The sequence below is a fragment of the Aplysia californica genome, unplaced genomic scaffold (genome assembly GCF_000002075.1).
Source record: "Aplysia californica isolate F4 #8 unplaced genomic scaffold, AplCal3.0 scaffold01248, whole genome shotgun sequence".
Taxonomy (NCBI): domain Eukaryota; kingdom Metazoa; phylum Mollusca; class Gastropoda; order Aplysiida; family Aplysiidae; genus Aplysia; species Aplysia californica.
In genome coordinates, this window is record NW_004798518.1 from 109,839 (window position 1) to 134,569 (window position 24,731).

Consider the following 24,731-nt stretch of genomic DNA (forward strand, 5'->3'; position numbering starts at 1 on the left):
CACACACACACACACACACACACACACACACACCACACACCGGTTTACCTTGTCCTGGGTAGTTGGCCTCAATAGACATCCTCGCGGATTGGAAGGGGCTATGATAGATAAATAATATATTTTTTATATCACGGCATAGTGGACTCAGGCGCTCGTCAGTTTTTTTTTTGTTTGTTTTTGTTGTTGTTTTGTTGTTGTTGTTGTTGTTGTTGTTGTTCATTTTTGTTGTTGTTTCTTGTTTTGTTTTTTGACATATCGTCATCTCAAAATTACTAAGTTCTCTCTGACATTAATTTCTTGCTGTTTCGAGTTACTAAAACCATGGGGTCAGAAACCAAATGATCTAGATATATATCCTCTATCAAACTCGTAAGATTATTTGGAGTCGTTATTAGGATATATTCAAAGATTTACATTTTAAAAAGCTTGACATGTTAGTAATAGTTATATAAAACTCAACATCTTTGACGTCAAATTTCTCAAAACTAGGTAGGCCTACTGAGCAGGTAAAACTTTGTAACTATGAGTATGAGGTTGCGATGTGTGGAGAAACTGATACCATTTTAAAGTATAATTATGTCTTGGTTTGATTTTTTTTAAAAACCAACATGAATTTTCCACCTTTGGGGAATAGAAGTCGAGATGCATGTAGTATTTAATTTTGCGATTTGAAGGAGGCGGGGTGACTGGTGTCAGAAGTAAAATAAGCTGAAGATGACCGCCAAAGTTTGGTGTTTTCCAAAGGTCGTGTCTTCCAAAGTTCGTGTGTCCTTTAAAACTGTAAATGTTCTTTTTGTGTTTTTCAACAACACCTTTCAGTAAAATACACATAGCAGGGTGATGTTTAAAAGAACATTATTTAAAATAGACCGTACTTCAATACATGCAATAAGCCCCACTTATGGGTGGTGCGGGTTATAAAGGCTGAAAGCCAAATCTTTAATTCACGCCAACCATAAGCATATTGAAATACGGTAGCGACAAAATTTTATTACGCTGACAGAATATCTCTGAAGAAACACTAGAGCACTTTAGGCTATGCTACTATAGAATTAGAGATCTAATTCACATCCATCAGTTAAAATAACAACAAGACAACAACAACAGCAACAACAGCAACATCACAACAACAACAATACAACAACAAGCAAGAAACCAAGCAAAAACCTGTCACACCTCACATTTAATTTTGCCTACCTTTATTACCGCTACCTTTAGTTAGAAAGTGATCGGACAAAAGGTAGGGCTCTGTCAGAGTCAGTCGATCCGAAGCTCTGTTGTCCGTTACATACAACTATAATAACATTGTGTTGTCATCGTAGGAACGGTCAGTGTGTAACTCAGATAAGAAATGTGAAGAGCAAGTTGGGAAGGGGCGTGTTGACTCCTTTTGGAAAAAGTCAGGGTCAAATTTGGTCCTCAGACGAACTTCATGTCAGTTTTAGTAACAGTTTTCCTGCACTTGCAACACAAACAGGCCATAAGATATAAGGAAGATAAGAAGTGATATTAAAGAGTGACATACAAAGAAAAGGAGGGGAGATAAGATGGTAGATGTTCGATGGGGGAAAAAAGGACCAAACCACACCAGAGCTCCCGCCAACCACCCAAGAATTTCATATCAACCGTTGAGAGATTACGTGTGGTCCTTTAACAGATAAGCGGCCATTGTTTTCGAAACTGGCCTCTGTGTAGTGAAGTCTTGTCTCGTTAGTTTGAGAAGACAGGGGTCAGGCAAAACTTGGGGTCATCTTGATATCATGGACGAGATTAGCTTTCTTTGACTGTGTACACATACCTTGGAGTTGAGTGAGAGAGCCAGAGAAAGAGAGAGAGAGAGAGAGAGAGAGGGGGGGGGGAGAGGGGAGAGAGAGAGGGATGGAGGGAGAGAGAGGAGGGAGATAGATAGATAGAGAGAGAGAGAAAGAGAGAGAGAGAGACTCAGAGAGAGAGAGAGAGAGAGAGAGAGAGAGAGAGAGAGAGAGAGAGAGACAGAGATATGGGGTGGGATGGAAGGAAAGAGAGGGGGGAGTTAAATAGATAGAGAGATATATTTCATGTATTGTTGTTAGCAACTCTCACAAAACAGACTGAATAGGCTAATCGAATTTCTCCCGCGTTGAAAAGAACGTAAAATTCGCCCCCCCCCCCCCCCCCTTTTCCTCAGGGATAAAAAACAACATAAAACAAACTAAAATAATAGAGACAAACAAAGAAAAAACCCACAGGATCCAACTTCCCATCTTTAAATCCCAGCAGAAAATACACACACACACACACACACACGCACACACACACGCACACACGCACACACATACACACATACACACACACACACACACACAAATGGAAGCAATACAGAACGGATTCCAAGAAACAACATTATTATTTATAATTCATGCATTTATTCATCTATGCAACAAAGAGATGACAACACATCTCTTCACTGCTGAAAGCACATGTTGGTCAATAGTAAACATTTTAGCTACTCAAAAATGCCATTGGAAGATTAGTCCTGCAGTGTGTTATGTCAAGATCAACACATAATACCTTGTGAATTGTGAACAATGCAAAAACACTCACAAAACAAACTACATACCTTACATGTAAATTGACCAAAAACCCTGACACACGATTCATACATTGTAATTATTGTTATCACAAGTTACAAAATACCCTTTCAGTTTATCTCTACGATACAATTGTCATATTATCACTATCATTCAATCAGATAGAAAACAGGCATCAATGTCAATAAAACAACTATTTTATATCCCCCCACCCTTTTTTTCTTCTTTCACTAAATAGACTTCAACAAACAGCCCTTGTGCTCAATTGTCATGTACTCTGCACAATGTCAGTAAGGCAATGTACTGTACAGGGAAAACTTCACTAGAAACGTGCAGTTGTAAGATCAAGTGGAACAAGAAATGGAATCTATTGCCTTCCTTTCAGTTGGATGAAACTTGTGAGTGTGTGGGTGTGTGTGGTGGGGGGGGGGGGGAGAGAAGCGGTTACAAAGAACCGTATTGCTCATAAGAAAGGGTCACTAATCTTATGGTGCATCAGAACATGTGAAGATTTCTCTGCTCATGTGCAAAAAAGTGAGATATATATATATTAATTATTATATTGCCTCTCACACCTCTTTGTCCTTCTTCTCTTATTGTTTTTTTTTTCTTTTTTAGCAGAGGTTTTACGGCGCTCGCAACTGCATAAGGTCATATGAGCGCCAGAAGATTAGAGGTGTTACAAGAGAGTAACAAACATATAAAAGAAGAAGGGGGAGATAAGGACGATTGATGTTCAATAGGAAAGAAGAAGTAAACCACACCAGAGCACCAGCCAACCGCCCACTCTTATTCAATTGTTTTAGATTCTAACTCAAATAAATTTTGATTCTAACTCAAATAAGTTTAGAGCAATTCTCTGACTACCTTCAAAATGACATGCTTTTGCTAATAACAACAATAATTATGATAATAATAGGAAGAGGCCAGGGAGACCTTGTTTGGGGTCCCGACAGACACTTTCAAAAATACTTTCATGATAATAATAACAAAATCACTTTATAAATAACTTCTTCTACAGCGCCCACTCCCTGGGGCTCTACTCGAGGCGTTTCACAATAAATTAAAAGCACAAGGGAGCCAAACCTTGAGCAATACAACAGAAAAGAAACACAATTCTTCTGAAACAAACTAGTTTAGCTGAATAGTATTAAAGCAAACAAATAGAACACGTCTTACATTTCAGTTCTTCCATAACGAACAGTTTCTTCAAGGACGGAAAACATATCACGACGACTTACTGCCCTGAAGCTGCACTTGTAAGTTGAAGGATGTTCTCTACTTGGTTTACTTTTTTAGCTTTAATAAGAGTTTTACAGCACTTGCAAAACAATAAGGTAGTATAAATAAGTGCTAAAGATTAGAGGTGCTACTAGAAAGTAACATGCAAAAAAATAACAGAGAAGAGATTTTAATAAGGAGAACATATATTTGAACGAAAGAAGGAGTGAACCACACCAGAGCACTCCCCAACCATCCCCACAACCACCGCAAAACTTACAAAATGATAACTGTCAAATGTCAACAACTGCTCCCTACTGCAAAACCAACCAATCATTAACTGTACACAATGTAGATCTATATATATATACAAAGGATTCTGCTTCACAAGACACTGAGGAGGGATGACAAATTTGGAAACAAAGGTCCAGGAAAAAGAAATAAAGGGAAATAACAAAAAAGTTACTTTTTATTTACTAAACGAAAAAAGGTGAAATGACTGAAACAGCAAATGACTCCTTATTTAAAGTCAGAGACACATCCCAAATATATATATATGCATCAATGACATAGCCAAAGCCCAGAGAACAGCCACCATATCTTGCATTACTGTACTCGTTTAAATAACCCTAGGAGCACAGCAAAATGGCAATACATACATATATGCTAAATCACTAGATGTATACCCTTTCGACCCTTTCACGGATCCTGGAGAGGAGGGAGGAGCAGCTATGGCATTGTGTCGCCTGCAAAGATGCCTATTCTCAAAGTAAGTAAGTAAGTACATCACTAGAGAGAAAATTGTACGACAGCCCCAAAGATCTGAAGAGAACTGCACAATATGTGCACACCACTGGATTGACAGCCTGAATGTCATCGAGAAGAAGAAAAAGAAGAAGTGGCAAAATGAGCCGGTTTCACAAATGGTTGATGTAATATGGAACATCGAGGAAGTGAAAGTTGAGCTAAACGCAGTGTACTAGGCATCATTTTTCTTTAGGTGTTAATCCAGCCTCCCGTTGCAGCTTGGAAATTAGAGCCTGGGTGTTTTGTTCCGATTCAGTCCGGTTCCTGCCAAGCACTCCTTGCTCCTGTAAACATGGCAGAAAAAGAAATGAGGATAAAAAGACATCCAGTAGAAAAAGAAATGAGGATAAAAAGACATCCAGTAGAAAAGGAAATGAGGATAAAAAGACATCCAGTAGAAAAAGAAATGAGGATAAAAAGACAGGTAGAAAAGGAAATGAGGATAAAAAGACATCCAGTAGAAAAAGAAGTGACAATAAAAATAAAAAGACATCCAGTAGAAAAAGAATGATGATAAAAAGACATGGCAGGAGAAGAAATGATGACAGACAAGATAAGGTTGGTAGAAAAACAATATTGATGATAACAGCACCAATTTTCCTTACCTTCTGCATGTACTGCATTGTCTTTTATTTGAAACAATAAACAGGTCAACAGACTAGTAAATAGTTTACCTGGAAAGAAATGGATTTATTTGCATGCTGATTTGGTTCACCTTCACTCAGAAAAACTATAAAACCATCCATGGTACCTTCCATGTTTTTAGAGATAATTGCCTAAACATGTGCATGTCATCTCCTGTTCAGCAATGGTGTACACTTTGTTGATACTCGATGATACACAAAGGTTGTTTTTATGATGTGAGCAAATACAGAAGCAGGGTATGCCTCAGGCATGAGGTTTGATTGACATAGTCAGGGCTGCCCCTGTGACAAGTCATGATGATTCATGGTTGACGTTGATTTACTTTAGTTTTAGTACAAGTTTTACGGCACTTGCAACACAAATGAGTCAAATGCCAAGTGATATCAATTGCCGGTACTGCTCATGACAAGAACACACAGTCAGTAGACACTTACCTCCTGATGACCTGTAGTATTACTAATAATACAAAGAACACAGAGTACATTTAGTACTAACCCCTCGAAGCTTTTATTCCAATTCATATGGGGATTCAATCCAGGACAGGTGAAATGTATCCGTTCTAGGGGGGCAACACAGAAGAAATTCGAAGAAATACATTATCGAAGAGAGGATGCTTTCAAGCGTACGTCAACAGGAGCATTAAGTCACAGGGATTTTGACGTCTCTTGAGGTTGTTGTGTCGGTATAATGTGACTATGTGCTGTGTCCATTTGAAGATATCCGCCTCGAACTTCAGCAGCTGTCTTGTGAAGACATCCTTCGTATGTAACTGTAAGTTATTTATTATTGAATGAAGAAGGTGTGCAACATCTGTGGAAAGGTCACAGTCAAGGCCTTCCTCAGTAACAGTTCCTGTTGTGAGGAAGACTGTAGACCTTTTGCTCCACCTTCTTCCACCCTGTGCAGTCCCTTCCTTGAGCGAATTCCACCTGGTGCTGATGCCTGACACTGGTGATCTCCTGCTCTTTTTGCTTGCTTGAAGCTGCTTGGATTTTCAGCTCCTTGAGAAATGGGGAAAGTGATAATTCTTCATTGTTGCTTGCTGTCCAACCAGTGTGCTATGTTACTGAGATGTAGTTGATTTGTCACTTGACTTCACCGCCAAGGAACTCAGTGGTGGTGTTTGGGGCTCGATGGAATTGAGCATAGGGGTGCCCTAAGATATGTTCTGAATATATGATCTGTTCACGAGCTGCAGAAGTTACATCGAGAAAGCTGGGCGTCGGCTCAGAGATAGAGAGAGAGCCCAGGAGGTAGGGCTGTAGTTCCCTGTCAAGTGGGACGATAAAAGCTCCAGCGAATTGTTTGATGATTTCGGGCAGCACCTTTAGATCTATATGGTCAGAAGGTACTGCCCACAGCAGTTGTAGAACATACACCGTCTCTGTACCGAACTGCAAAAGTTCCCTGAAGAGGCTGTTGGTAGGCAAAACCAGACAGATGAGCCAGCTTCTAAGCAGCACAGGTTTCGTACACAGTGCGGTGTCTCAGCTTTGGGCTGTTTCTTTACAGAGCACAGCTCCTTCACGCAAGTGCCTGAAAAGTGAAGTACCAAAAATAAGAGATTAGTCACTACTGCAAAGAATATAGAGTCACCACGAGGTGGAATCAGGCGCTCCTCAATTTTTGGGCATATGGATTTATTGGGTACTATCTTACACCTATTCATTTTTCTTGCTTCCCATGAAAAAAGTACTAATCTATCTTGAATAGAAGTCGAGATATTTGGGATTGATCGAGCTGGGGGCACCTGGTTTCACATGCAAAATTAGAGAGAAAATGACAGCCAAAGTTTAGTGACTTTCAAAGCTTTGTAGAGTCCTTGGACACTACACATCTACACTAACATTTTTCGTGCCTTTAATCGAAGGTTTTCTTTAGTAAAATCAACACAGAAGTGTATTTTTAAATAGACATAAAAGGCGATGAAGCTAAGAAAAACACAAATTTGATAAAAATAGCCCAAGGGGCAGAAAAATGCTGGTTTCTTTGATTCCATTATTTTTACGACCGCCTGGTTTCAATATGATACCTCTCGTATTGTATCACAATTTCCTTTCCAACTTCTAAAAAACATCAATTAACAAATTATAACAGAACCATGTATACAAATATGCAAGGCCGGTAAAACACCCACTTGCCTCTTAAACAAATCTGGGAACAGTTCAAAGCAAGAAATATAAATATGAACAGAAAAATTACGACAAACCTTACCGAGTGCCTGTAGCTGAACAGAAATCTCCTCATTCTGCAGGTCACTGTTGAGACGTACAGAATTTCTTCAGGACAGGGACCTCGTTGATTCTTTTCCCCGTGAGCTCATTAACGACGTAGGAGATGATGGACCCAGCCTCCTCAATGGGTAGTTTACTGACAAAGCAGGAGAAGGGTAGACGGGAACTGTAGAGGCAGGTTGTATGACTTGCCACATGATACAGACGAGATTTTGTTCTGGTCTTCGTTTCGCGTCACCTTAAGCTGGGCTTTTCCTTCATCCGGCTCTCCTTGCAGTTCAGATATACGCCGGCTGAAGTCAGCAGAGCGTATCCTGTCAGTATGAAGAGCGAGTCTCGCATTCTGCACCTGCCGTTTCACCCTGCTCCGTCTTCCTCTTCTGTGACGACGGAACGGTATGCCAATCAGTGGACAAAGCTGTCTCATGGCTAGCCACCTGCACACGGAGTCTTTTTCATTTCCACACCTGAAGAGCACGCCAGCTGTGTGCAGAGACGCTCCCTCTGCTTTGCAAATCTCGTCCTCTCCTGGCTGAAGCGCCTCACAGCAAACAATTTCAGTATAAAGTGAACTTGGCCACGGCACTTGCTGTCCAAGACTTGATTTCTCGGAGCTGCACGAGTGAAGCTGTGGGCTGTTCACGGCGCTGCATACACTGTGCAGTCTCCCTTTAACATGACAGATGGTGGCAGTACAAATGGAGGAGGAAATGACAGAATACAAGATTTAGGTGCAACTGAAGGATGCCCTTTCAATGTTTCTTTGGGCGGCATCTTAAACAGCGTGTTGAATTAGCAAACAAGGTACAGCCAATCAGAACTGAGTTTTTTCCACCAAAGAAACAGGCCGCGAGAGAAACCCCGGATTGCAGAGTTCAGCATAGAGGTACAGTTCTGCCGGCTAGAATGATATGAATGCATGTTGCCATTGGCATGGTCTTCATCCCATTGACCAACTACAAGTCAGTAGACTATATGGAGCCATTGAGGAGGACATCACGGTGCGCACACAGGACTGAAAACTCTCAACCAACTCCAGGCTGTCCACTAGATACACTGTAGTGGTTCAGCTGTAAAAATGAAGAAGAAAAACAACAAATTTGTAATCTTTTTTTGAATTAGAAGAGAGATCAGATATAAAAAGAAAAACACAACAAATTCTAAGGGAAGAGATACAACAATTAAACTTAAAATGTACAGTAGAGTACTGTACTGTTGTAGCTTGGTATGAAAAAATCAGCTTCTACAACAACTAGCCAAAAATATATCTCAAATAAATTCTAAATAATTGGTTGACTGTTTCAACAAGGAATAAATTAGCATTTTATCTGAAAAGAAAATGAAGTATTAAAAAAGAATATTCAAGCTATTAAGGAAGCTTTCTTTTTCCCAGCCAAAAGCTGCCGTTTAGTGTCCTAACCAGGCTGTGTCGTCCCATCCACCAGACCTATCATTATCAAGCTAATATAATATATTCTGAAGGAAAAATAGTTAGCTAAATCCAAGTACTCAGATAATTCTTTAAAAATTTTAGAACTATTTCCATTATTGAAAGCTCGACTTACCCCTGTCCACGCCTTCTGGACCGAAACTCACAAAGACACAAGTGGTTTTTGTGGAAGAATGTAGTACCATTGGAATCAGCATTCAAAGCACTAGGACAACACAATAGTGCAGCAGGATGATGAGTCACGTTTCCACACGTTTATGAAAGAAAAATGCAATTTATCGACATGACCTGCAAAAGGAAAATTAAAGACTGGTGGATGAAAACACCTACTTTTTACCCGTAGTCATTATCTAATTCTCCCGCGCAGCTACCGAAGTGCCAATTTCACTTTGACCGATTACAACCGTTTTATCAATAATTAAAATTTTAATAATGTGTTGAAATGGACAATGTCACCAGACTGATAAAAATGGCACAGCAACACCATATTCTCATTCAACCTGTGGGTGATATTTTCAGGTCTTGATCAAAGACTTCATCAAACTCCCTGGTTTGCACCTTTTTCTATCTGTGTGGGAATATCATAAAAATTTGAGCTTCTCTACAAGTTATTTTCTTTGGGTTTTTTAAAAATGATTATTATACAATCATAATAGATCTAACGGAGAGTCTACGTACACAGTGAACGGTAACCTTGTCTCAATATCTACGTACACGGTAACCGGATCTCAGTATCTACGTACATGGTAAACCCAAATGAAAATAAATCAATATTTGTCCTGTGCTGTCACTTGCTGAAAAAAAAAGAAAGTCATACAAGCGTCTTGTTAGGCTCGCCATCTTGACCAGTCAGTGAACCTGTGCGTGCACATCACATTGTGAGTTCTGGTTGGGGTCTCCAAAGTTCATTCAAAGTCTGTGCTCTGCGAAGTATAGGGCTCCGGAGAGGGGGGATTATTGATTTTTTTAAAAGGTACAGTCGGGGGAGGGGTGGGGATGAACACAACACCGCATGACAAAAACAGAACTTGGAGTTCTGAACTGCCCGGTTACCGTTTATGTGACACTGAGGCCTGAGGCTAGGTCGCTAGGTGCCCGGTTACTGTGTACGTAGACACTCTGTAGATCTAAATTTAGATATCTAGATCTAGACAATCTAGAGTATAATTAATCAAATTGATAGATCTAGATCTAGAGTCTAGATTTTTAGTAGCATAAATAAAAATATTATTATTCAGTGGGCTCTTTTACCTCGTTTAGTTTGTATTGAAATTTTTCAGATGAAGGAGTTATCACATAGAAAAGTGCTCCTCCAACAGCTGTGAGACCAATAGCATACAGTAAAGATCTGGTGGGTGCCGACATGTCGTTTATAAAATGTTATTCAACTTTGACAATATTTATACAAGACGTCAAATTGCGAATTGATTGAATGAGTGAAGGCAAAGGGCAAAGGTGTTTACAATTTACAACACCTTGCAAAACATTCGGGAAGGGGGATAACTCTGAAAATCTAAAAGGAGCCTTCTTTTAAAATTAATAGCCATTACTGATTCCAAATTAATAGTAGCACTACAAACCATAATTTTAGAGAAATCTTATTTATAAGCGTAAAAAGATACTAATAAAATTATATAAAAAGATAAAATCAAGTTATAACGTCTAATTATATAATTTTTAAAAATACAAAAATGAATGCTCTTTAATAAATGCAAAACATGCACTTTATACTTTATAAGATAAAGCGAAACTCGAAACTCGAAATAATCTTACTCTACTTACTTACTCCATCAGCTGCCTGCACTTCTTACTTCTCAAGGACTGACTGTTGGAACTCTGTACAGTATAAAACGCATATTTTTACATTATTTTTCTATTAAATAAGGGGAAGGAGTTCCGTGGAGAGCTGGCCAACCAACAACACTCAAAAAGGGGATATTTTGAGCGTGGCGTGGTATACAAACCCTAACTGACCTAACCCAACAAGTGTAGTTTGCTCAGTGGATCTTGTCCACGGTCAAAGTAAGTGCAGGCCCTCTGCGGAATTCCTCCCTAATAAGGAGTAAAAAATTAACACAACCCCCCTCCCCACTCTACCACATGATGTAGTATAATAGTAGGATAGTGATAGCCACAATGACTAACTAAGTGACAATAATCCAATTTATAATTGGACAGTTGGTGGGTCTTGAGATCTCAGGACCACTGACGGTGAAGTCTAGCAGACTAAGTCTAGATATCTATTCTAAATCCGGTGCCCCCATTGGCATGATCGGTTCAATTTGGATTGAGGGTGCAAAGCGGCTATTGGGGCACACACCAATCGCCTGACCAGTTGTTTTAAGTAATTTAGGGCGACGAGTTGGGCGATCAGTTTGTATTCCCCTTATAATGAGCACTCTCTATACAAGAAAGGAGTCTGAGAAGCCACTTCTGCTGGACAGAAATGCTGTGGAGACCGCTTAAATTGAAATCTGTAGGACTAGCGGCTTTTTTTTCTCCAGTTTATCGAGGTTTTTGGTTTGGAGAGGTTGCTCAACTCAAATTATAATAGGGGAAAAAAACAATCAGGGATTTCTTTTCAGTTTTCAGTCTGTTTTTGGATTCAACACTTACTGTTTTTAGTTTAAGTTTTTTAAGCAGACATACAGTAGTTCTAATTCTAGTAATTCTAGTGCTTAGTTTTTACCAGTCCAGTACCAGCTAGGGCGGGCTGTTAGGGTATTATATTTCACTCCTGACTCCTGCTCATTGAAGGTACTGTGCCGCACTTTTCTTGATCATTTGTATCCCTGTTGTACAAGAATGTTGACTCTATCTCCGCAAGGCCTGCGTATTATTAGTATTTTAGATATTGGAAATTTTTATTTGAACTACCGGTATATAATACTAAGCCTCGTTGCATTTAATTTTTATCAGATTTTAGACCAATTCAGGGGGTTTCAAGGGGGCTTGCCCCCCTGGGGTAAAAAAAAATCAGGGGGAGGGGGGTCAAGGGGGCATGCCCCTGTTTGTTTTTCCCCATAATTTGATGTTTTGCAATTAGGTTTGAAAAAGTTTTCTTCTTGGCCTTATGTGTGATCTGCAGCCAAAAAATATAGCTGTAGACCTGCATAAAACAGTTTGTCTATCTGTGTGCAGAAGGGAAAGTAAAAATTTAAAACCGCCATCAGATTGATCAGTTGATTTAGTAATTCAAATAACTGAAACAGAGCCCCCCCCCCCCCCCCCCCCCCGGTTAAATGTGGTGTGCTTAGCCGCATAAAGTAAGTATGAAATTTGGTGGATGGCAGTTCAAAGTTTTAGTGTGTATTATTCTTGTAGCTCAATTCTGTTATCGGTGATGTACATTTTATCTTACATTTTGTAGATTTCAGATTCCAAATGAGGACCGAGTGATCCAGGACTGAAGTCATGTCGTTGGACTGTGTGGAGAGGGAGATGGAGTGCGTGGCTCACTGGTTCACAGGCTGGAGTCCGTTACAGAAACAGGATTTTATGAAAGATCTCTTGGATAAGTGAGTTTTCATTGGTACTATACATTACTTATAATCAATATATTACTATACTTTTTTAAGCTGCATAATTAAATTTTTGTTCACATACACGCATGTTAGAGTGCAGAAAAAAAAGGATATTGAATTTTAGTGTAAGATTGCTTTAAAAAATATGTTTTTATTTTGAATGAATTTGAATCATGCAACTACACAATATATGTAACATATATATATAAACAAAAGTAGTGTTCAGATTACATTTTAGTTGGGTGAAACTGTGATAAAATTATTAGAGGAAGAAGAGTGAGAAGGATCAAACTAAATGGGTCATACCAAAGGCATTGAGATTATTAGTGTACAACTTCTTTCTTGAATTGATTGATTTAATTCATTTGTGAAAACAAATTTTCTATAAATTGGAGTAGAAAAATATAGTCAACTTCATGCTCATTTATGTGGGCTTCAGTGACCAAATGGTCAGTGAGTGCAAATTCACAAATAATGTCAAGCAAGTGTAGGTAACACAAGTTTTAGATGATTAGTCACTGGGGTATGCCATTGAACAAGACGTCATAACCTAGCAACAACAAAAAACAGGGCACTACACTGTGGCCACCAAAAGTTGTATGTTTGTAAAATTGCCTGCATTTGTGCAATATTATGTGTTGGATATTCTTCGTTGTGTTTACATCATGTAATCTATGATTTATGTTTTTGAATGTTTGCCATTGAAACCCAAACTTCCCTAGAGGTATCTATATATAAAGTACAAATTCATGTATTTATCAGTAGAACATTTGATGTGTTTACTTTACTTGTAAATTAAAACTGGAATGTGGAGAAAGAATTTATGAGAAAGAGAGAGACGGAGGATGTTGTGATTAAACAATTTTTAAAAAATGTTTCTGTGCCATTGCATCATATAAGATTGCTGTTTTCACCCAGTGCCCAAACTCGCCACGTGGATTTTCAAATCTTCGATTCTTGTATTTTGGGCAATTGGATTACTATCCCTGTGCTATGGAAGGAAATCGTTGGATGTTGCCATATAATGACAATGGGTGGCTTTTCATTAACTTATTTAGGTCTTTTTCCTTTTGATTCTATGTGGGGAAAGTTCCCAGGAAATCTTAACTGACTTAAAACATTCTTTACCTCAAATTTTCTTTTCAATTCTTAAAGCTATCAGTATCAGATCTATTTGTGCATTGAATGACTGAGTTGTTCTGACAAAATTGTTCTTTCTGACTTAAAGTTACTTTAGTTTTTTATACTACATTTTGGCGCTCATACGACCTTATGGAGTTGTGAGCGCTGTTAAACCTCTGCTAAAGCTAAAACTACTACATTCTTGTACCTTGTTTTTGTCCTCAGACTCATCCCAAACAATGTGGACTCTCTGTTTGATTCAATGAACTCTCTAGGTGTAAGTGACAAGCCTCCCAGTATTTACAAGTGCCAGCTGAAGTTGTTCGGGGACTGGTTTTCCGAGTGGACTGACGCTGAGCGGAACACGTTTGTGCTCAAACTCCAAGTCTTAGATCCTGGATTTGTGGCCAAGTTCAACGAGGAAGCAAGCAGACTATCAAACGGCCTGGGTTCCTCTTGACCCAGAGATGGTTGATTAATTTCTTTTTCCCCCCCTTGAATCTTAATATTATGAGAAAAAGAAGAGAGACTATGTGAAAGTGAAAGAACAAAGTTTGAGTTTATGAACTGTCTGGTATGTGTGTTCCTAAAAATCTTGATTATTTGACTGGGATCGCTTACTTTTTTGTATCATGTATACTGATAAAACACTTATTTGAGCTATCTCCTCCATTATTCATTTTACAAATTTACACAAGTCATTAGCTTGCTGAGAACTGCCTCTCTTTGTGCAGTCATATTTCTGAATCTGATGTTCTACTCAAGAAAGACTGCTGTAAATGTGCAGTAGAAGAACTATAGGCTACATAGGGAGTTGCTAGAACTTCTATCAGTCTACTGTCTTCTTTATTTCTTTTCTTCCTGTTCGTCTGTCTACGTCTAGTTTTCCTTAATTTTTTCACAAGTCTGTCATAACCATGATTGTGGTTTTCATAATGTGAATGCATTAGGGAGATGGTAAAAAAAACAGAAACTTACACATAAGTCAGGATGAAGTGTAGTTGGTATGGGAATTCATTTGAATTGTAACATATTCTCTGTTTTGTATCACATTACCATGTATGTACCCAGGAATGTAAATAAATCAGTCAGCAAGTATGAAAGATGTGTTTCTGATTTTTATTTCATAACCATATTGCTCCGCACATGTTTCAACTTTTCCTATGTCAGGGATTCCAACATGAATCTTTATTTAGAAAACATCAGGGCCTGAACATCAGCTCATTTCGCTCGAAGTTTCTCCTTCCAGTCGAACCTACTCTAACAGCCATCAGTGCATATATATTATCATGTATAAGAATAAGACAATCACCTCCTGTACAGAAGGCTACTTCCAGCTCCTCCCCCCCCTCCCCTTTCATTTTTGTACATTAAAATGATGCTGTGTTAGTTTGACGTGCATCTATCTGTCTAAGACAACTACTTTTCCCTCCTCAACAATGAGTGACTGTCTTAGACAATTTCGACTGTACACATACATGATGTACTTTGGAAAAGTCACTAGTCAGAAGAGTTCATAGAAAAGAGCCCTGTGTTTCCAATCTCCCAAGAAACCACAAACGATCGAGAAAGAATGGGAAAATTATCTTGGCTAAAAAAAGGTCCAGCTTCAAATTGAAGTCATCCTATCCCTTTAGCATGGAGATTAAATTATCCTCCGGCTTATGCTCTATCTGCTTGATTGTCTGTCTGTCTGTCTGTCTGTCTGTTTGTCTATATGTCTGTCTGTCTGTCTGTCTGTCTGTCTGTCTGTCTGTCTGTCTCGCTCTCGCTCTCTCTCTCTCTCTCTCTCTCTCTCTCTCTCTCTCTCTCTCTCTCTCTCTCTCTCTCTCTCTCTCTTTTTCTATCTCTTTCTTGTATGTGCACTCACACACACACACACACACACACACACACACACACACACACACACACACACACACACACACACACACACACACACATATGTTCTCATGTGTCAGCTTTATTTGCGTGCAAGGACTGGCTCGCATTACAGTGAACAGAACCAAAAAATCTTAACATTAACTGTATCACTTATCAGGGATGAAGGCTGACTTGTTTGACAGGGTAATCAAAGTGAGGCAAAGAACCAGATGGAGATGAGGTCACCCTCGCAAAGTTTTGACACATTAGGAACGTATATGTAATCATAAACGAAACTTCTTACTCGAGGCAGCATCACTGAACTGTGAATGGAAACAAATCCTGAATTGAGTGAATTCACATTGCGTGTTCACGGGCCAAAACAATTGAAAAAATATCTCGTTAAATATTCATTCTCACTTCAACAAAACGAAATTGCAACTTTAAAACGTGGGGAGAAAATATTGGTCTCAAGATTTGTTTAATAGTAAAAATGAAGCTGTGAAATGAATACCCAAACAGGCAAAGAAGCAGAGACAAATTTTCTACAGATTTGAGTTATCAACTTGGTTTCAAATTTGGCTGGCCGCACGCTCTTATGACTGTATGCAGTTGCGAGCACCGTAAAAAACTAACCAGAAAAAAAATGTTAAAAAAAAAATCTGGCTGTCTTTACCCAGCCTTTCATAGCTAGGAGTCAATACCATAATAATGCCATGACCTAATTATAGGGCAGTAATAGTCAAGGAAAAAAGCAAGCCCTAAACAACAATCATGAGATAATTAGGCGGCAGCCCACCTCATCCTTTTGAGGAAGACGACTTTACCAGTCTAATTGTTAGCTTACACAATCAGTGGTTGTGACTGCTTAGTATGAGAGTGGTCTGAAGAGACAAGGTGAATGGGGTATTTATATGATTTATGATCAGCTATTTAAATTTATAAGGCCTCCGTCTCTGGTTGAATTTGACCTCAATGTTTCCAAATTATGGAAGGGAAACTTATATGACCTTATCGTGTTACAAGTGCCGCAAAACTCTTACCAAAAAATAAATTTTTGAAAAAAGAATCTGCATAAATAATGGAATGCTGTACACATAATTTGAGGCAGACGTTAGAACTTTTCTGTCTGTTTTTGTTATAAAACTAATTCAAGGAAAGTAGAAAGATGCAATTTTTAAAGTCAAAAACACCGGCAGGCCATTGTGAGAGAAATACATGTAGGCCTACTTAGCCAGAAATGACACCTACAGATATCTAGGTATGGTATCTTACTTCCAGATTTTTTTTTGGAAGCAAGACAAAAATATGTCTTTAAATTTATTAAATATTATGACTTCATGTATACAAAATAAAGCAGTAAGTTAACAACTTCATGTATTTCTAAATTCCTTTACTGTTTCTTCATAACAAAAATTTCAGTACTACACAGATAGGCCTATCATATTTATAGGCCTATTTATCATGTGCTAGGTAGGCCTATACATGCACTAAAAAAAGGTGGGAAAGGGAAACCTTGAAATTACGCCTTATACGCTGAAATGGCTTTAAAATGACATGCTATTTCATTTAGAGCTTTAAAGCTCAAAACCTAATTTATCATTATAATGGTACCAAATACTCTCTAACAAAGGCCTCTTTAGAAAGATTCGAATTTCTAATACACCGAATAAAAACCCCCAACAAAAACAAGCAAACCCAGGAGTAAGAGTAACGTCCCCTAGCTATTTCTTTCCTCGGCTTCATCATCTCTTGTTTTCGTTTTCACTGCCGGAGTCTGAGTAAGTTTCTGTCACAATAATGTCTACAGTTATAGCATACACTTTCTTTAGAAATTGGTGTTTTTTATTATGGCGTCTTCAGAGCATTCTATCATTCTCCTTTCAGCTTTGTCCATGCTGAATTCGTCTGGCATCAGCGCAGTGTAGAGCACATCAATCGAACCTACTGAGCCTACTGAACTGCGACTGTTGACTGACATTGTAACAGTACAAGATCACCCGATCAAGATTCTAGATCTAGAAAAATCTAGATCTAGATCTAGAGCCTAGGCTAGTTCTAAAGTCTAAAGTTCTATTGCCCCCAAGGGCCCGACCTGATGAGTCTGATGTAGAGGCTTTAAAAGACTTTATACGGGGCTCCCACTACACAGATGGGGTCAGCAGATCAGGCTGATCGCCCGACTCGGTCGCCTCAAAACCAAACGTGTTTGTTTTCAGTTTCAGGCGACCGAGTCGAGCAACCGGCCCGATCCAGCCGTAATGGGCACCCCGTATAAGGACATATTAACTACGTCCATTGCTCCCTGCAACTGGAATATGAATAACGGAGTGTCTACGTACACGGTAACCGGGCACCTAGTCCTAGTCTCAGTATTACGTACATGGTAAACGGAATGAAAATAAATCAATATTTGTCCTGTGCTGTCACTTGCTGAAAAAAAAAAAGAAAGTCGGGCTCGCCGTCGTGACAGGTCAGTGAACCTGTGCGTGTGCATAGCATCACATTACCTTGTGAGTACCGGTTGGGGTCACCAAAGTCCATTCAAAGTCTGTGCGCTGCGAAGTATAGGGCTCTGGAATGGGGGGGGGGGGGGGGGGGGGGGGGTTATTTAATTTTTTTTAAAGTACAGTCGGGGGAGGGGTGGGAATGAAAGCAGCACAGGATGACAGAAAATGAACGGAGTTCTGAACTGCCCGGTTACCGTGTACGTGACAACAGAGAGTATTTAATTATATATAGTCTCTGGTGACACTGAGACTACGTGCCTGGTTGCCGGTTACCGTGTACGTAGATATTGAGACTACATGCCCGGTTACCATATGTACATGACACTGAGACTACGTGCCCGGTTGCCAGTTACCGTGTACGTAGACACTGAGGCTAGGTGCCCGGTTACTGTGTACATAGACACTCCGATGAATAAATGCTCTGATCTGGTTGGTAGAATTGTGTTGTACTGTATAATAAGTTACTGTATTTACTTCAACATGATAATGTCATCATAGTTAACGATGTGTGAATTCAATTTTTCTAATTTATAACTCTGAATCATGACTGCTGTTATTATAATCATTAAAATTATCAATCCATTTGACATTTTTTAATGCTTTTTTTGTTTTTTTTTGTTTCCAGGAATTCATTTTTAGAATTTGTTGGTCAGCACGATGACCTCCATAAACAAGATCATCCGTGGCGTGTTACAGCTCTTGATCTGCGCGTCGTGGTACAAAGCCGTCGCGAGCAAAATGCAGATCCAAAGTCTGGAGGACAACATTGCGGCAGAAAACTTTACATATTATCGCTTGCATCGACCTGGGACTTTGCGGCTCGAGCTCCTCAGTATTGTTGGGGATGTTGACATGTACATCAGTACCGAGGTAAGTGGAGAAATTCCGTAATGAGCAACCACTTCCTGATACAGAGTAGAATATAAGGTTTGGGACAGGGATAGGGTTAGGTCCCTGCTTTATTGTGTTTGTTGGGGTGCTCGCTCGTTACGGAAGTCCTTCCGAGGTATGTAAACAAAATATTTGACTGTATCCTCATTAAGTCTTCAATAAAAAGTAATACTTTTTGTCTTCTGCTTTTAATTTACAGTTTAGTTTCATTATTCCCCCAGCTGTGTTGCATCGATACATCCATCATGAATTGATTTAGATAGAGATTTGTTTGATTAGGTGCAACGCAGCAAAGAGAATTATTAAGTGCAATGATCATCGATGCAATGAAGAGAAACCCATTGGTTATTGATTGTCAATCGTTTAAAAAAATAAATACATTTGATCTTTCCAAGATTTCGTAAACTGAAAGTTGAATCTCATTTGTTGGGTTTAATTTCGTTTTACCAAGAGTTTAAAAGGCATAGGTAGCAGCACCAAATCATACTGAAAATGTTTATTTTTTCATTAAATTTTTCTAGATTTTTATTATTGGTTCATTCAATTTTTATAGATTTTTATTATTGATTCATTCAATTTTTCTAGATTTTTATTATTGGTTCATTCAATTTTTATAGATTTATATGGTATCCTATACTTGATTTGAGTTCTGCTGTTTTATTGCGGAGTTTGCCCTTTTTGAAGAGAGTATTGAATAAGATATTGACTCTTTTTGCCTCCTGACATTCTCACCTCTAGAGCCAGCACCCTACGTACGCACATTACGATCTGAAGTCAGAAACGTGTGGCCTTGATGTCATCTCCATACCCAGCTCAATGTCAAGGCCAGTGTACATCGGGCTCTTCGGACATCCCAATCACTTACAGTCAAGATGTCGGCTGACCATATTTGAGGAGGAGGAGCCTGTCGTGGATGACTACCAGTCGTATGTGGATATGTTTGAAAAGTAAGGAAAACCCTAGGTTCAACATATTTGTCTGTAATCCTTGTTGGCATATTTGACGACGTACATGCTACATCGCGAAAATGCGAAATTTTTAGCTTTGTGCTGAACCATGGATTTCAAGAAAGTTGACAAAATTTGCAGTTATTACAATATTTTATACATGTTTTGATGATAAAGGCAGATGGGTTTTTTTTTCATGAAGTGATGATGTAAAGGAACAAGATATAAATATTAGGGGACATAAATAAGATTGAGTCATTAAAAATTTCTACTTTAAAACCCCACTAAAAATATTTCATCTTCTGATATTACATCTAGGTGTGATGCTATCTATATCATGATCTCAATGGACTTAGCTGAGGCGTTATATATATTTGCCAGGTATTACTTTGATGGGCTGGACGAAAGCAGCTCGGAGCAATCGTCTGGCAGGGAGAGCTCATCAAAGACGTCCAGTAAACCAACGTCTAAAGACAACCGTCAAGTGGATGATGAGCTTCCAATATGGTGGAAAATTTTGCTGGGAATTCTTGAATTTGGAATAGAGGTAAGCGTCTCATATCTATATCATATTTGTTGATCAGTTTATCAGACAACAGAGATGAGATGTTACTGCAGACTCCTGGACATCTCATGCAAAGACCACGTTTCAAATGGTGAGGTACGGAACAGATTCACAAATGCAGTGATGCAGCATGAAGATCTACTGACCACAGTGAGGAGACGAAAATTAAAATGGTATGGGCATATCACAAGATCCATAGGACTTGCCAAAACAGTCGTACAAGGAACCATGCAAGGAAAGAGAAAGAGAGGAAGGTAGAGAAGGAGATAGGAGAACATCACAGAGTTGACAGGGAAGTCAGTGGATGACAATCTAAGGATAGCAGAGGACAAAGAGAAATGGCAAGACCTGGTTTTCAGATGCAATGGTGCCCCCACGGTTGCCCCAACCACGGAATAGAAGAAGAAGAAGAAGAACATTCTTTTTAACTGTTTGTCATATATAGCAAAGTAGATAAATAGTTCTCACACTAGGATGAGAAACCTCTGTGGAGAGAAAGTTTGAATACATTGATGACAGTTTTCAATGGTTGGAGAGGCCACCTCAGTTGACAGCACGGTTCAACCAGTCAAGGTCGAGATCCTGAAATGTCTGTCTCGCCTCCTGATTGAAAAGGAAGATAGGGAGTCAGAGGCCAGTACTGCCGTGGAGAGGATGATGGTTTTGGGAATACGAAAAGGAAGCGGAAAATTTGGCATCCTTGCAGGAAAGAACAGAAGTACGTTCAACCAGATGTGCACTGGCACAATCAGTGGGAAGACCCTCGGCGACATTTTGGATATGTCCAGAATGCAGGGATGTTGCTTCCTGAAACAATGAACAATTTCAATATTATTTGAATGCAGCCTCCAAACATTCCTCCATTCTTAAAGTAGTCTTATTTTTTAAAGAGCAAATCAGGTTGAGATTTTATTTTTGTAATTTACTGTCACTTGTATGAGATGCCGCGCAAATCTTGAATTGTGCTAAATTTTGCACTACATGACCTTAAATTTTCTTTTTTCTTATTTTTCGGAGTCCCTCACAAGCGATAGAGTGTGTTGTGGGAGTTTGTACTTATAGGTCTCTATGTATTGAACTTGTTAGCAACCGATTTTTTATTTGTTTAGTAGGACTAGTCTGGAGAAGGAATCTTAGGTGAAAAAACTTTTGAAATGACGGGTTACACGGGGTAATACTGAACGAATGTTAGTAAAAAATGTTCCCTACTTTATCTCTGTTTACGTTGGCTCACTTGATGCTGTGATGGGGTTTGCTCTTTCTTCATAAGCCATTTATCGTCCTTCTGCGAACTCTCCTCCTCCTTTGTTTGTTACTCTTTAGCCGCACTCTCTATTCTTCGTGGGTGGTTAGGAGGTGCTCTAGTGTGGTTTGCTCCTTCTTTCCTATCAAACGTCTATCGTCCTTCTCTCTCCTCCTACTTTTTTGTGTTTGTTACTCTCTTGTAACACCTTTAATCTTTAGCACTTACATGACCTTATTGTGTTGCAAGTGCCGTAAAAACTCTACTAAAACTAACTCCATTCTTCGACATTTATGTAACCTAATCGTGTTGCAAGTGCCATAAATCTCTTCTCTTAATAACACTGCACAAAGGGGCCTCTTTAACAGTGAGATATTTTGACCAGAGCCATTGAGAGAAATGGGTGTCTCTCACAATTAATGCAGTATTGCATTATGGAAATATTATTGTGGATTTTTGGATCTTATAGACGCTAGTATTTGAGGTGGCCTAGTGGTTAGGCTCGCGGACTCGCAACCGTAAGGTCGCGGGTTCGAATCCCACCAGGGGCCCGACGTTGTGTCCTTGGGAAAGGCACTGTACATGAGTTTTCCTCATTTCACCCAGGTGGGAATGGGTACCCGGCTATAGACAGCGAAAGGTCTTGTCAGTTTGTTAAGGTTTGAGTGCTTAATCAGCTACTTGCACTGTATGCTTTCCGGGAAGCTGAGTATGTTTCGGAGTGTTCTATGGTCTGCTGGGGTAATAACATATTGTAAAGCGCATAGAGCCTGCTGTTGAGCAGGGATGTGTGCTATACAAATGCTATTTATTATTATTATTATTATTATTATTATTATTAAGACATCCTACTTGTTGAGCTTGGTGTAGTTGTAAGTTTGCAAATTTTGCCTGTTTCCACAAATCCTAATTCTTGAGTGTGGGTGGTTGGTGGGTGCTCTGGTGTTGTTTGCTCCTTCTTTCCTATCAAACATCTATCGTCCTGATCTCTCCTCCTGTTTTGTGTTTGTTACTCTCTTGTAACACCTCTAATCTTTAGCACTTATGTGACCTTATGTGTGTTGCAAGTGCCGTAAAACTCTTACTAAAACTAAACTAATTCATGGGTATAATCTTTCTTTACAGGTGATCTTGTAGACGCATCTTTGTGGAGTTTTGCAACACAGGAGAAAGATTCCAGTCCAAGTTGGGGTTGTTTTGGGGTTTTTTTGTCGGGTTATTTAATATTTTTGTCCCAGTGATCAAAGTTAGTTTTGAATATAATATGTCTTACGACGCAGTGAAATCAGGTGCTCGTCAATTTTTGGGCATGTGGAGTTGTCAGTACTATCTGAAAGCTGATTTATTTGCCTTGCTTTCAATAAAAATAGATTATATGTATGTGTCTATCTTGAATAGAACTTAAGATATCTGCAACTGAAAGAAATGAGGTCGCCTGGTTTCAGTGGTGAAATTAGTGTGAAAATGGCTGCCGAAGTTTGGTAACTCCAATAACTAAAGAGTCCTTGAAAACCGAAAAATGACATATCTTGTGCCTTAAATCAATGTTTTTCAGTAAAAATCACATGGAAATTTGTTTTTATATTCACATAAAAGAGGTTGAGCCAAAAATAGAAATTGATAAAAATTTCCAATTTGGCAGAAAAATGCCTGTTTCTCTGATTTCTGTATTTTGACGAGCCCCTAATTTCACCACGCTGCCTCACCTATAAATATGTTATTGATGGTCTCTGTTTCGAGTCCATTTTTATCCTGTAGGTAATGCTGGATTTTAGATTTTAGGTAAACCCAGAAAAATATAAAGTGATAGAAATTTGTTTTGACAGCTTTAATCCTAACAATATGTGCCATCTGAATTTCTGGTACTAAATTTAAAGTTATAATGGTTTTTAAAACTCTTTCAGTTTCTCACTTGCAAAATTGAAGGCAAACAAGGCAGTGGTAGACTCAGAGCAACCTACTTAGAGAAGCTAAGCAGATGATTTAAGGTGAAAAATCAGGATAATGTAGCATTTTTTTTAGAGCATCTGAATAAAGGAATGAATGGAAAACCATGGTCACTGATGGCTGTCGCAGATATGGCATTTGATGATGATGATCTCAGTGTCAGTAATCTGGAACTCTTAGAAAAGATTTAGTTCTTGGTGCAGCTCAACGCACACATTAACACCTTGCTTCCTAGTAGTTCCCTTACAAGAATCCCTTGCATGTTACGAGCTGCCAACAGGAACGTAACTGTTAACGTACTTTTTTTCTTTTCTCTTCCAATTGTTGGAAGTGAAAGCTTATATCTTGAACTTGACCCTTTGCTTGTGGCATCTCTTGATACACTGTATGTGTTGTTTCAGTTGAGTTTGGCCCTGTTGGAAATCTGAGAATAATGTTAAGTTGTTCAACGGAATATTCAGTTAGCTTTCAGGTGTTTCATTTCCGTGACAAATTATTGTTATGGAACTTTTTGTTTTTTCTTTCTACGCAGACACACATCTTTGAGGAAGTTTTTTTTTTGTGTACTGATATCTGTGGAAGTTAAAAAAAGAGCACTTTCTTACTTTAACCATTTTCTGTTCATATTCTTCACCAGCAGTGGCCACCCATTTGTCTCTTCTGTGCCTCTTTCTTCTGCCAGAGCTCAGGTGGCAACTGTCTGGAAGATCTTCATTTCACGCAGTAGTAGTTGATTTTTGCATTTAAGGCCATTTTATCTACATAGAACACACTCTATGGAACATTACAGCAACTGCAGCAAACCTGCACTTGTCACTACATGGCATTGGACAGAAGGGCGAGAGCCCAGCTGTTGCTGGATCAATAACAACGATAACAACAACAACATCTACATAGAACATAGTGTTGTTTATCTCTTGCAGCCATGGATTGTTTTCGAAGGTACTCTTGCCCATTTGTTCAGCTTCTGAAGCTCTTTCTGACCTCCTTGTGTTCACATTCTTTCATGTTGTGTGGAAGCGGAAGTATATCGTGACAGCTGATGCCAGCTCTGAGATTCTTTTCTCAATAGAAAGAACATGGAGCCCCATGCCTAGTGTCAGTGGTTGTGGGAGATTGGAGTGTGCCCTAGTGGGGTTTGCTCTTTCCTCCCTATTGAATATCTATAAAAGCCTCCTTATTTCACCTCTGT

The 24,731-nt window shown here is 39.0% G+C and overlaps 3 protein-coding genes and 1 long non-coding RNA gene across 11 annotated transcripts in view; 2 read left to right on the forward strand and 2 right to left on the reverse strand.

Annotated features, from left to right (window-relative positions):
• LOC101857920 (phytanoyl-CoA dioxygenase) overlaps positions 1-1,404 on the reverse strand; it is a gene marked incomplete in the record, with an annotated part of 11,203 nt that extends 9,799 nt beyond the window's left edge. Inside the window, 1 exon segment of the mRNA XM_013090378.2 lies at positions 1,253-1,404.
• LOC101856487 (uncharacterized protein C14orf119) overlaps positions 1-14,678 on the forward strand; it is a 15,935-nt gene extending 1,257 nt beyond the window's left edge. Inside the window, exons 1-3 of one of the 8 annotated variants that reach the window (XM_035973461.1) lie at positions 2,950-2,968; positions 12,298-12,445; positions 13,799-14,678. In XM_035973461.1, the coding sequence (XP_035829354.1) occupies positions 12,342-12,445; positions 13,799-14,033 (339 nt within the window). In that variant the 5' untranslated portion in view covers positions 2,950-2,968; positions 12,298-12,341 and the 3' untranslated portion in view covers positions 14,034-14,678. Of the gene's footprint in view, positions 1-2,949; positions 2,969-10,653; positions 10,771-10,792; positions 10,950-12,294; positions 12,446-13,798 lie in introns of those variants that run through there. The other 7 variants (XM_005112359.3, XM_005112362.3, XM_013090380.2 and 4 more) reach the window with 7 other exon arrangements.
• On the reverse strand, positions 2,368-10,416 carry LOC118478938. Its single transcript, XR_004859371.1, has 2 exons — positions 10,179-10,416; positions 2,368-4,882 (listed from the first exon to the last, which is right to left on the reverse strand). It is a non-coding gene; the product is annotated as an uncharacterized LOC118478938 (long non-coding RNA).
• Positions 14,679-17,128: 2,450 nt separating the features above from the next.
• On the forward strand, positions 17,129-23,094 carry LOC101857299 (UPF0669 protein C6orf120 homolog). Its single transcript, XM_005112364.3, has 5 exons — positions 17,129-17,217; positions 18,572-18,816; positions 19,576-19,784; positions 20,166-20,331; positions 22,718-23,094. The coding sequence occupies exons 2-5, from the start codon at positions 18,604-18,606 to the stop codon at positions 22,727-22,729; spliced, it is 600 nt and encodes a 199-aa protein (XP_005112421.1). The 5' UTR covers positions 17,129-17,217; positions 18,572-18,603; the 3' UTR covers positions 22,730-23,094.
• The last annotated feature ends 1,637 nt before the right edge of the window (positions 23,095-24,731 follow it).

What these genes read in the sequence shown, in the direction of transcription:
- LOC101857299 (XM_005112364.3), top strand. Translation starts at nt 18,604, where the DNA reads ATGACCTCCATAAACAAGATCATCCGTGGCGTGTTACAGCTCTTGATC. An exon ending in ACATGTACATCAGTACCGAG is followed by an intron (nt 18,817 to 19,575) that starts GTAAGTGGAGAA and finishes TCTCACCTCTAG; the next exon opens with AGCCAGCACCCTACGTACGC. An exon ending in TATGTGGATATGTTTGAAAA is followed by an intron (nt 19,785 to 20,165) that starts GTAAGGAAAACC and finishes TATATTTGCCAG; the next exon opens with GTATTACTTTGATGGGCTGG.